This window comes from Coffea eugenioides, chromosome 4 (genome assembly GCF_003713205.1).
Source record: "Coffea eugenioides isolate CCC68of chromosome 4, Ceug_1.0, whole genome shotgun sequence".
NCBI lineage: Eukaryota > Viridiplantae > Streptophyta > Magnoliopsida > Gentianales > Rubiaceae > Coffea > Coffea eugenioides.
Genome location: NC_040038.1, coordinates 23,278,007 through 23,290,963, shown reverse-complemented (window position 1 = coordinate 23,290,963; position 12,957 = coordinate 23,278,007). Strand labels below are relative to the sequence as shown.

The following is a 12,957-nucleotide window of genomic DNA, read 5'->3' as shown; positions in this document are numbered from 1 at the left end:
CAACAGATTTTCTGGCGGGTTGACCCGAGCCCGACCCGCCAACCTGATTTGGACCCGAATTGCCACCCCTACCCTCCACAGGGCTCAAGGCGAAGGAAGGACTTATTGTGCTTATTCACGTGATTGGATAGCTTAGTTGGAATTGTTATATTTTGTACCGTTTGGATGTGGAATCATTTTATGTATAGTTGGAAATCGTTTCCGCTTCACTTATGACATGTAATTACTGGAGACTTGGATGTATATTTGTGGACCATGTGATGTATATTGGAGATTTATATTGTAATATATTTGAGGCTTTTAGTGAACGACTGAGTCCCGGCGAGAGTTGGGCAGGCGGCCCGCCGAACCCTCTGGTTCGCCTTAGGGGGAGGTGGGGTCGTCACACATTGGATGCACTTCCAAACGACATTATAACAGGCGCAGGTAATAGATTCAAGTATATACAGGAAACAAGTCACACAGGTCAGAGAACGAGTGCGATAAAGTACACACTCGTCTCGTACCAAATGAAACAGTCGGGTAGGACATTCAAAAAGCAAATTGCAAGTACAGATAACCAGTTTAGCAATTATTCAGGGGAGTGGTACACTCACCAGTTAAAGCAAGGATACTTCAAAAGTTTCAACCAAAGTAGGTTCTCTAATCACCAAGAAACCCTAGAATAATCAAGGTAAATAATTATGGTTCCCACAGCCACAAATCCAGTAAATAAAATGCACAAATGAGGCTCGACTACAAGTCGTAGACCCCGCCAAATAATTTGTCATGCATGTGTGCAAAACATGATTTTGGGACGAAAAGGTAACATGAAGACCTAGGGCTCGAACAACCCCAAAAGCCCTTCTTATATATATCCCAAACCAAACCAAACTCGAAGAAATCCAACACTCCCAAACTTTGGACAGGATATCCCCTACATTTCCTTACTTTTCCATCCTACAAGCAATACCAATTCATCTCAAATCAACCACATACACATCATAGACTATAAAATACACCTTTCGGCACAATAATCACAACTGAAGCTACGCTTATCGGATTGAAACGAATCTTGTGGCGTTTCGAAGCCAAAACATATACCTACATTTCTTATGAAGACCTCCAAAGCCAAATCATGCATTTTCATGGTCAAAAATGGAAATCCCCACGAAAACAGAAATCTGTCCATGAAACAGGGCTCATGGGCAGTCAAGGGTATTTCGATCATTTTACAAGCTCCAGTGCTCGGATCGAGCTGAAATTTTGCAGGCAGCTAGTTAACACCATTTGCTATAAATTTCATGTAAGCTAAGCCTGATTCGGCATCTAACATGCACGAATAATGCCGGTCAGGACAGGGCAGACTGGAACCCTAAAACTGAAATTTCCGCACAAAACTGAAATTTTTCGAAAACAACCACAACTAACATATAAAATCTTCATTTTACACCATATCAAGCCATCATTCATGGTCAACCAACACTTATCATATAAAATCAGAAAAATCATGAATAAAATCAGAAATTTATCAAACTCCACTAAAAGTCATCAAATTTTCCATAAAATAACATTTTTAGCTACCACAAGTCATTAATAAACCATTATTAGAAACAAACTATGAATTTCTACACAACATACCTTGAAACCTCAAGAAAGGTAGTAGCTTAGGTTTCTTTCTTCCAAAACAACTCCACCACCTTCTATAATCCTACCTAGCAAAGGATTTTTATGGAGTGATTTCACGTTTTGGTGGTTGAATCACAAGATTTGTGCAAGAAATGGTTGAAATAAGTTGAAGGTTCCTCTCTCCTTTCTCTCTACGAAGTTCGGCCAAGAGGAACAAGAATGAAGATGATTTTGGGTCAAATTAGATATTTGGTAAAGTTAGGAAATAGTGGTCAAAGTCAAGTTTGAATTAAAAAGTGACACATGGCACCTTGTAGGCTTAAAGTTATCCTTTTGTCTCTTCAAGATTAAACCATTTAGGTAACCTCTAATTATTTCCTAGCACCGTGTAAAATAATATCTCTTAATACAAAAATTCAATTAATCGCCAAAAATTTTATCGTACTAAGCGCACAAGCGGGTCCCACGCCTCTAATGCACTTCAAATTGAACGTACACTAACTTATATCAGAAAAATGATTTAAAAACTGTACTTACTTATAAAATATATAGAAAATGTAATATTTTAAAGCAAAGTAATAAAAATGTAGGCAAAGAAATAAAATAATGCCCGTAAAATGTTAAAATTTTCAGGTTCTCTCACACTCTCTCCCCCTTAAAGAAATTTCGTCCTCGAAATTTTCTTATGAACGGGATCTATTAAAATCTAACGTAAATGGCGGATCGTACCTTCTACGTCCGCAGACGGGTCAGGGGCTTGATGTGACTCTAGGGAATACACCCGAGTCGACACCTTTGGTCCAGTCCCTTCGCCCTTCGACAGGTTAGAGTTGGTCTTGATTGATTGTCGATTCCCACTCCCTTCTCGAGATCTGCCTGGGCAATTAGCGATTTGATGATCTGCGCTCCCGCAACGTAGACATTTTCTTCCTTTTTTCCAGCAGACATCCTCCGTGCGATTCGGCTTTCCACAGTACCCGCAGGGACCATGGGAAGCAGAGCCCGAGCCTCTCTGTGAAGCATCACTTGACATTCCAGGAAATCTTAACCCTCCAGTTCCCTTTCCGAGCTTGGGAGGTGTACTCGTATCCTTTTGTCCCATGCTACTTCCAGGAATAGCTCTTTTCTTCGCCTGAAATGTTCTAACTTGCAACCTCGCGCTTTCAACTCGTTGAGCTATTTCCACCACGTCACTGAAGGCACTCAGTTGGGCTACAGCCAGATCCTTCTGAATCTCAACATTTAAGCTCTGGACAAAATGCCTTATCCTCCTTTGCTCAGTCACGATCAGCTCGGGAGCGAACTTCGACAACCTAGTGAACTGGCTCTCATATTCGGCGACAGTCTGAGCTCTCTGGCGAAGCCTAATGAACTCATCTTCTTTCTTTTCTTGAATTAGGGGTGGGAAATACTTCGCGTTGAACTCTATTATGAAGTTCACCCATGTTCTCGGTGTTTGTGCTCTTTCCCATTTCAATCTTATTACATTCCACCAAGAACGGGCTGCTCCCTCCAGTTGGAAGACAGCAAATGTCACTTGTCTTTCCTCCGTATAGTGCAACGCCGCAAAAATATCAATCATCTTCTCTAGCCACCGCTCGGCCACATCAGGGTCTGGTCCTCCAAGGAATTTCGGTGGGGAGAACTTCTGAAATCGTTCGAAGGACCCATCATCCCCCTATATATGGTTACCAGGGTTTCCAGGTTGAGGAGTAGGGTTTTGGCCCTGATGCTCGACTACGTGAGCTAAAAGATCAGTCATGCGCTGGATAGCAACAGCTACCTGGACGTTAGGATCCACTCCAGGTTCAGGGTTGGGTTCAAGCATTGGTTCCCTATTTCCCCCTTCATTCAAGGGTTGCCTATGTCCACGGCCCCGGCCTCGTCCACTACGAGTTCCTTCCATTGGATTAAGTAATCTAGGCTCGAGGCGCGAATACAAGATACAAACTAGTGAGGCCAGTCAGTCAAACATACATATAATACGTCCGCATCAATTCAAAAGCAAATATACATATAACACGACTATATCAAACAAATCACACAGTAACAGTCAGTCAGATACAAGCAAAGGAAATCCTATGGAAGTAAGGGGGTTATTCAATAGTACATACTACGAACTAGACCAAGAGTACAAAAGCAACTAACGAAAAGCTCCCCCCCTGGTTCCATCCGTAATCTACAAGAAATCGCAATTTATCTCTTAGGCAGGGTTAATCATCCACACATCATATAAAGTTCCGTAGAATCAGACGTCTAATTCGCCCAAGTCATTTCTAACCTAGGCTTTCATCCCTTTTCGTATTCGGGTACAAGAATCCAAAATAAGATAATTCACCACTCGAGTTGGCCAGTCCCAAGAGTAAATCATCTACATTTGTAATTCCTACATGACATACGTATCAATAGTCTCCAAGTACCAGAATAATGTTTTGAAACCTAGAATACACCGTGATTCATAGCTTATGCTCAAAAGAGTACTTAGTCCCTTATACTCATTCACATGAGCAAGACCACAACACCACTTCGCCCCAAGCTCACTCCGCGCAGAGGCCACGCGAAGCGGCTCTGATACCACCTGTGACAACCCCACTTCACCCTAAGACGAACCAAAGGGTTCGACGGACCGCCTGCCCAACTCTCGCCGGGACTACGGATCGGGATTATTTTATTTTGTTGCCTACATTTTATACTTTCCTTGGAAATATTAAAATTTCTATACATTTTTACAAGCAAGTACAGTTTTAAATTCATTTTTCTAGTATGAGTTAGTGGACGTTAAATTTGAAACGCATTATCGATGTGGGGCCCACTAGTGCGATAAATGTGGTGATTAAGAGTGAGTTTTAGATGATATTAAGTGTGTGATTAGAAGTGATAGTAATAAGTTAGTGAATTAGAAGATAATACCCTAGTATACGCGATTTAAGGAAAAACAGCTAGAACCGACGGGTAACGTTCACTATCGATTGAACACACCACTTGACTACCACTTCCCTACCACCACATACCCTTGATATTGTTGCAAAATATCTCCCTCATCCTCAGCCATTATAGCCGAAAATGTTGTCTCAAAATGCAAGGAAAAGAAAAAAATTTTGGATGGATTTTGGTGGTGCCACTTGTTGGCCACCTATAGTTCCTTGACCAAGCCAATGTCCTACCTTCTTATCATCCATTTTGCTTCATTTTCCCAGATTTTTTTCTGGTTTGGCCGAGAGCAAGGAGAGGGAAGAGAGTGAGGAGAGTTTTTCAATTTTTAACCTTGAATCCAACCTTTTGAGTGCAAACAAGAAAAACTAAACCGATTAATCATTAGTTTGGAAGCTTGGGAAGCTTAAGGAACCAAAAATTTCAAGGAGTAGTGGAGGATCACTCTTGCAAGGTCTTGTCTTGAGGTAGAATGGCTGATCGCTCTTTCTTTCTCCATTAATCATGATTAAGTTGGGTATTAATGTTAGAGTTGTGCTTGTGATGTTTGTTTCAAATGGTTTTGATGATTGGAGGGAGGAATATTGAGTTAGGGTTTTGATTTATTCACTCATATTTCTTGTGGGTTAGGTGTTATATGGTGTATATATATGGTATATAATCTTATAAATGAGAAAGTAGTGGTAATTTTAAGGTAAAAATGTGAATTATAGCTTGACTATAACAAAAGTCCAGATTTCTGGAAATTCAAGCTTCAGTTCTGCCCGGTTCCAGTTCGTGATGTTAGAGGCCGAATTAGGCTTAGTATAAAACATAAAAGTTGTATAGAATGATGTTTTATAGTTTCCTACAAAATTTCAGCTCAATCGAAGCAACGTATCCTATGAAAAGACAAAAGTACCCCTGACTCTCATAGGTTTAGTCCAGTAGATAATTTTGATATTTCACAACACTAACCGTGTCTGTTCACCCTGATGTTTACTGAATTATCCTTTGGCCAAAACATGAAAGTTGTAGTGTTATTTCTTAGCTTTCCAACGCCCCTAGAATCACCTCATTTGGACTTCAGTAGCCTGAGTTATGGTCATTTACGGATAAGGCGGTTAACAAGCCCGAATGTGAGATTCTGGTTCTGTTATTTGAGATTTTGACTTAGATACACTACAAACTGGACTGAGTGGTCTTCATCAAAGTTTTAGGCCTTTGTCTTAGCTTTGAAACGGTATAAATTTCACCCCAATCCGATAAGCATAGCTTTGGTTGTGTCCGTTACGCAAAACAACGTCAAATCTGTCTTTTGTTTCTTGACTCAACCTTCATTTCCGCACATGCTCCTAGCTTGATTTTGTACTTGTATGACTTGGAGCCTATGGAATGGCTATTGAAATGAGATGATTTTGTATATGACTTTGGGTTTGATTGAGGAAAAGAATGAAGCCATAAATGGCTGAAAAATATGTAAATACAAAGGGCGTGCTGCCCAAATTTACGCTCGAGAACTAGGTCGATATACTTGCGACTCGAGTAAGGCTTGAGAGCGAATACCACGTGAGCCATCTAGGGTATTTATGTTTTCTTTGCCACTTCGACTCAAATAGCGATTTTAAAGTTTTACAAGTGAGTCTAAGTTTTACAAATATTTTACTTATGTCCTTTGGTTTCAATGTGTGACGCCCCGAAAAGAATGAGTGTGAGAACCTGGAAATTTTCTAATTTTCTAGTGTTTATTTTATTTAATCGCCCGCCTTTTCTACATTTTCTTTATTAGAAAAATTCCCCAGATAAAGTTTATGAGCAAAGATAGTTTGAAAATGATTTTTCTAGTATCGGTTAGTTTTTTGAGAAATTAAAAGCGTAGTTTGAACGTGGGACCCGCAAGTGCGGTAAATGCATTATATTTTTGACAACTTGTTGGAATTTTGTATTAAGTGATATTATTTTACAAAGTGTTAAGATATTTGTATTGGAGAGACAAAAAGATAAGTTTTAAACCAAAAGGTGACATGTGTCACCTTCTTATTCAAAGTTGGACTTTGACTAATTTGCATCACCTTTACTAAACCTCAAAAATTGACCAATTTCTCTCCATTTTAAGCTTGTCTTGGCCGAACCTCTTGGAGCAAAAATACAAGAAGAAAGCCTTCAACTCCAACTCCATTTCTTGCTCAATCTTGTGAATCAACCGTTAAACTTTCAAATTCCTCCACAAAAGTCACTTGTTTAGGAAGATTGAAGGTAGTGGTGGAGTGATTAGAGAAGGCAAAGGACTAAGCCATCAACTTTCTTGATATTTCAAGGTTCATGTCTAGGAATCCTTTCTTTGTTCTTGATTATACTAAATTAGTGACTTGTGATGGCTAAAGAGATGGTTTGATGGATTATATCTTGAGTTGTGGTTGACTTGATGCAATTTTATAATTTTGGGGATTTTTCTGTTTTAATATGAACATGGTTGTGTGGTTATATATGATGATTGGAAATGATATTTAAGGACTCTATGAGGTGGAAAAAGTGGATTATTGCAAACAATTTCTGTTTTGGAAGAAATTTTGGAAAGTTAGGGTTTATGATGAATACATTCTGCCCGAATTTATAGCTCCTATTTAGAGGCCGAATTGGCCTTGGCTTAAAACATTAAAGTTGTAGGGAATGACATTTTAGGGGTACCTACAAAATTTCAGGTCAATCGGAGCAGTGTAGCTTGTGAAAAGTCGAAATAACTATTGTTGTCCTAGTTTTACCCGAATGTAAGAATTGCGCCTGTAATTGGTTGTTTTGGCTGGAATTTCTTCCAAATTGGTTGTTGAGGTCTTCTGATGAAATGTACCCTTTTTCTTAGCTTTCAGCTGGTTTTGAAATTTCTGGATTTGGACTTGGATAGCCTGATTTATGATGTTTCCGCTAGAATGCGTTCTGTGAATCTGTTTTTGTGATTCTGGTATAGTATCTTGCATTTTTGACCTGGTTACACTCGAAACTGGGTTGAGTGACCTTCTGTAATATTGTATCCCTATCTCTTAGCTTTGAAACGGTGTATCTTGCACCTTCATCCGATAATCGTAGCGCCTTTGGTACCATTACCGTAAAATGACGTCAAAACTGTTTTTCTGGTTTTGAGCTTAACTTTCATTTCCGGACTTTTCCCTAACTTGACTTGTACTAGTACTACTTGGAGCTTGTTGAATGGCTATTGGATGAACTTGTTGTTGTGTGTGTACCTTTGGGACTGGATGAGGAAATAATGAAGCCATGATGGCTGGAAAAGTTAACAAATTCAGGGGAAGTGTTGTCCGAACTTTGAAGGAACTTGTTTGCATTGAGTTTGTGATTTAAGACTTGGATTTGAGCAAGGCAATGATATTTGCTGGATGATTTCTGAGCCGTGGAGGTGAGTGACCCTAAACTATTTCCAAAGTACTTGTGAAATGTTTCTTGCATTATGTACTCGATTGCATATCATGCGTGCTTGCATGTGAGTTCATGACATGATTTGGCTTCAATGAGTTCTGGGAAAGTCTTGTGCTGGACACCAACGTCTCCACTCTGTTTATGGTTCATGTTCATGTTTATCTGGAGCTCAAAAAGGGGCTCCCTCTCTGTTAATGTTAAATGATCTATTTGAGCGTTGGGTGTTCAAGTGCTATGATTTCACTGGCTCACGAGAGCAAAAGACGTACATTTGATCTCTGATTCATGACATCATTGGAATACATTACTGTGCAATATATTTGATGACTGCTTTTACTGGTTACTCGCTGAGCTTCTAGCTCACCCCAAAAATGTTTTATTCCCCTCCACAGGGCTCAAGGCGAAGGAAGGGCTTGTAGTACTTATTCACGTGACTGGATAGCTTATTTGGAATTGTTTCCGCTTCACTTTTGACATGTAATTATTGGAGAATTTGATGAATATTTGAGATTTATATTGTAATTTATTTGAGGATTGTGGTGAACGACTGAGTCCCGGCGAGAGCCGGGCAGGCGGCCCGCCGAACCCTCTGGTTCGCCTTAGGGGGAGGTGGGGCTGTCACACAATGTACTCTTTTCACTACCAAAACCATATTTATACTTTGTACTAGTACGTATTCGACTTTTCTTTGACTCACTTATATCTTTGATGGTTGAAGCATAATGTGTTCGTTTGATTATTAGGGTTCCTTGGTGATTGAGAGTATTATCCGGAAGGAAACTTTGGACGTTATTTTGCTTAAATAGGTGAGTGTTCCTTGTTGTTATGTTACTCTTGACTATATGTCTTGTTCCATGTTATGGATATTTGATTGAATGTTAAATGCTTTCAATGATTGCTAAAAATGAGTTTTCTAGGCGAGTGTGTACTTTATCGCACTCGACCTAAATGAATGTGAAATTGTCAATGATTGAATAATTATATATGCATGAATGTAAGCCTGATGGCTGAACTGGGCCCTGCCCTTCGTTACTGATCGACTCGAGCTAGAAGCGGACTCGGTTGGGCGATTTAGTGACCCTGGGTGAACGTTTGGTATACTCGAGTATTACCTTGTTGTCGGGTGGAGTCCGGCCAACGTCCGAAAGGGGGTGAAATGAAATGAATGAACGAGTGGCATTGAATGAAATGAAGGGTTTTACTTATTAAAATGCATTTTTAAAATGATTGGAGGAATAAGGGGAATGACAGGAGAACGAACGAACGAACGAACGAACGAACGAATAGCTCCCTGTGAGCCCGTATCCTTTTAATGAATGTTATTATCGCTTTATATTGTCATCTTTCTTGAATTACTTGCTATCTATGATTAATGTATTGAACTGTTTGTTTGTTTGTGTGTTTGGAACCTCACTAAGCTTCTAGCTCATTCCGTTAGTTTTGTTTTCCTTAACAGGGGATGCGAGCAAGGACGAGAGCTCTGTATAGACTAGCCTAGTCTAGTTCTTTTGATCCTTTTGTAATGGTTCTCGCCCTAGCATTTGGAAAGGGTTGGATGTATGGTGAATTGAGAACCTTTGTATATTCGATGGTTGTACTCCCTTTTGAGATAGAAATGTATATAAGTTGTGCTTTAAGTTTTGGATCGTTGTTATGTTTATTCTTGGTTTATTCTGGTTTCGATTGAGGATTGAAGTGAACGATTGAGTCCCGACGAGAGCTGGGCAGGCGGTCCGCTGACCCCTTTGGTTCGCCTTAGAGGGAGGTGGGGTTGTCACAGAAACCCAACAATAATCAAGGTAAACAATTATGGTTCCCACCGCCACAAATCCAGTAAATAAAATGCACAAATGAGGCTCGACTACAAGTCGTAGACCCCGCCAAATAATTAGTCATGCATGTGTGCAAAACATGATTTTGGGACGAAAAGGTAACATGAAAACTTAGGGCTCGAACAACACCAAAAGCCCTTCTTATATATATCCCAAACCAAACCAAACTCGAAAAAATCCAACACTCCCAAAATTTGGACAGCATATCCCCTACATTTCCTTACTTTTCCATCCTACAAGCAACACCAATTCATCTCAAATCAACCACATACACATCATAGACTATAAAATACACCTTTCGGCACAATAAGCACAACTGAAGCTACACTTATCGGATTGAAACGAATCTTATGGCGTTTCGAAGCCAAAACATATACCTACATTTATTATGAAGACCTCTAAAGCCAAATCATGCATTTACATGGTCAAAAATGGAAATCCCCACGAAAACAGAAATCTGTTCATGAAACAGGGCTTATGGGCAGTCAAGGGTATTTCGGTCATTTTACAAGCTACAGTGCTCGGATCGAGCTGAAATTTTGCAGGCAGCTAGTTAACACCATTTGCTACAAATTTCATGTTTTAACCTAAGCCAGATTCAGGCTCTAACATGCACGAATAAAGCCGGTCAGAACAGGGCAGATTGGAACCCTAAAACTGAAATTTCCGCACAAAACTGAAATTTTCCGCAAACAACCACAACTAACATTTAAAAGCTTCATTTTACACCATATCAGGCCATCATTCATGGCCAACCAACACTTATCATATAAAATCAGAAAAATCATGAATAAAATCAGAAATTTATCAAACTCCACTAAAAGTCATCAAATCTTCCACAAAAAAACATTTTTAGCTACCACAAGTCATTAATAAACCATTATTAGAAAAAAACTATGAATTTCTACACAACATACCTTGACACCTCAAGAAAGGTAGTAGCTTAGGTTTCTTTCTTCCAAAACAACTCCACCACCTTCTATAATCCTACCTAGCAAAGGATTTTTATGGAGTGATTTCAAGTTTTGGTGGTTGAATCACAAGATTTGTGCAAGAAATGGATGAAATAAGTTAAAGGTTCCTCTCTCTTTTCTCTCTATGAAGTTCGGCCAAGAGGAGAAAGAATGAAGATGATTTTGGGTCAAATTAGATATTTGGTAAAGTTAGGGAATAGTGGTCAAAGTCAAGTTTGAATTAAAAAGTGACACATGGCACCTTGTAGGCTTAAAGTTATCCTTTTGTCTCTCCAAGATTAAGCCATCTAGGTAACCTCTAATTATTTCCTAGCACCGTGTAAAATAATATCTCTTAATACAAAAATTCAATTAATCGCCAAAAATTTTTTCGTACTAAATGCACTAGCGGGTCCCACGCCTCTAATGCACTTCAAATTGAACGTACACTAATTATATCAGAAAAATGATTTAAAAACTGTACTTACGTATAAAATATATAGAAAATGTAATATTTTAAAGGAAAGTAATAAAAATGTAGGCAAAAAAATAAAATAATGCCCGTAAAATGTTAAAATTTTCAGGTTCTCACACTCTCTCCCCCTTAAAGAAATTTCGTCCTCGAAATTTTCTTATGAACGGCTATTAAAATCTAACGTAAATGGTGGATCGTACCTTTGTGAGGACCCGTAAATTTTCCTAATTTTATCTTATTTATTTTATTTCCTCGCGTGTATTTTTCTTCATTATACCCTACCAATTCGATTTTCCAGAGATTTTATAAGTGAATAGAGGTTTTAAATCATTTTCCTAGTTTAAATTAGTTCATGATAAGTTTGAAGTGTATTATTGACGTGGGACCTGCTAGTGCGGTAAATGCGATATATTTTTGACAACTTGTTGGAGTTTTGTATCAAGTGTTATTATTTTACAAGGTGCTAGGAAATAATTAGAAGTTAGCTAGATAAATTACCATTGGTAGACAAAAGGATAGGTTTAAACCCAAAAGGTGACATGTGTCACATTCTTACTCAAAGTTGGACTTTGACCACTATTACCCCAACTTTACTAAATCCCAAAATTGACCAAAAATCATCTTCGTCTTCATCCTCTTGGCCGAGCTTCACAAGGAGAAAAAGAAAGAAAGCCTTCAACTTATTTCTTCCAAATCTTGCTCAATCTTGTGATCCAACCATAGAACTTCAAATTTACTCCACAAAAATCTTTTGTTAAGTAGGGTTAAAGAAGGTGGTGGAGTGGTTTTGGAAGAGGAGGTGCTAAGTTGCTATCTTTCTTGATTTTACAAGGTGAGTTGCTAAGAAATTCTTCATTTGTTCTTGATAATGTTAAATTAGTGGCTTTAGTGGCTAAATATATTGATTTGTGGTAGGTTTTATGGTTGAAAGTGGAGTTTTGATAGATTTTTTGATTTATTGGTGATTTTTCTGATTATTATATGATAATCATTGTTTGGTCATGGATTGATGGCTTGTTATAGGGTAAAATGGAGCTTGTATATGTTGGATATGATTGTTTGTGGAAAATTTCTGGTTTGGTGCGGAAATTTCAGTTTAGGGTTTCTTCTTACCCTGTTCTGCCCGGTTCTGTTCGGCCATGATAGAGGTCGAATCAGCCTTAGGTTAAAACATGAAAGTTGAGGAAATGATGTTTTATAGATGCCTGTAAAATTTCAGCTCAATCTGAGCACTGTAGCATGTGAAAAGATAAAAATACCCCTGACTGCCATAGGTAGAGCTCTGTGGACAGTGTTGACATTTCACCAATCTGACCGCATTTCTTCACCCTGATCTATACTGAATTAGCATTTGGCCAAAACACAGAAGTTGTAGTGCTATGTCTTAGCTTTCCAACGGCCCTGAAAACACCTCAATCGGACTTCGGTAGCCTGAGTTATTGTCGTTTAACCATAGTACGGTTAACTAGCCTGATTGTGGGATTCTGGTTCTGTAATTTGAAATTTTGATCTGGTTACACTACAAACTGGTCTGAGTGGTCAGCATCAAAGTTGTAGTCCTTTATCTTAGTTTCGAAACGGTATAAATTACACACCAATTCGATAAGCGTAGCTTCGGTTGTGTCTGATACGTTAAGCGACGTCAAATCTGTCTTTTGTTTTATGGCTTAAACTTCATTTCCGGACATTTTCCTAGCTTGATTTTGTACTTGTACGACATTGAGCCTATTGAACGGCTATTGAAATGAGA

General features: G+C 38.8%; 1 protein-coding gene across 1 annotated transcript; it reads right to left on the bottom strand.

Annotated features, from left to right (window-relative positions):
* Positions 1-2,314: 2,314 nt before the first annotated feature.
* Positions 2,315-3,514, bottom strand: LOC113769198. Its single transcript, XM_027313664.1, has 2 exons — positions 3,301-3,514; positions 2,315-3,033 (listed from the first exon to the last, which is right to left on the bottom strand). The coding sequence occupies exons 1-2, from the start codon at positions 3,512-3,514 to the stop codon at positions 2,315-2,317; spliced, it is 933 nt and encodes a 310-aa protein (XP_027169465.1).
* Positions 3,515-12,957: the final 9,443 nt, after the last annotated feature.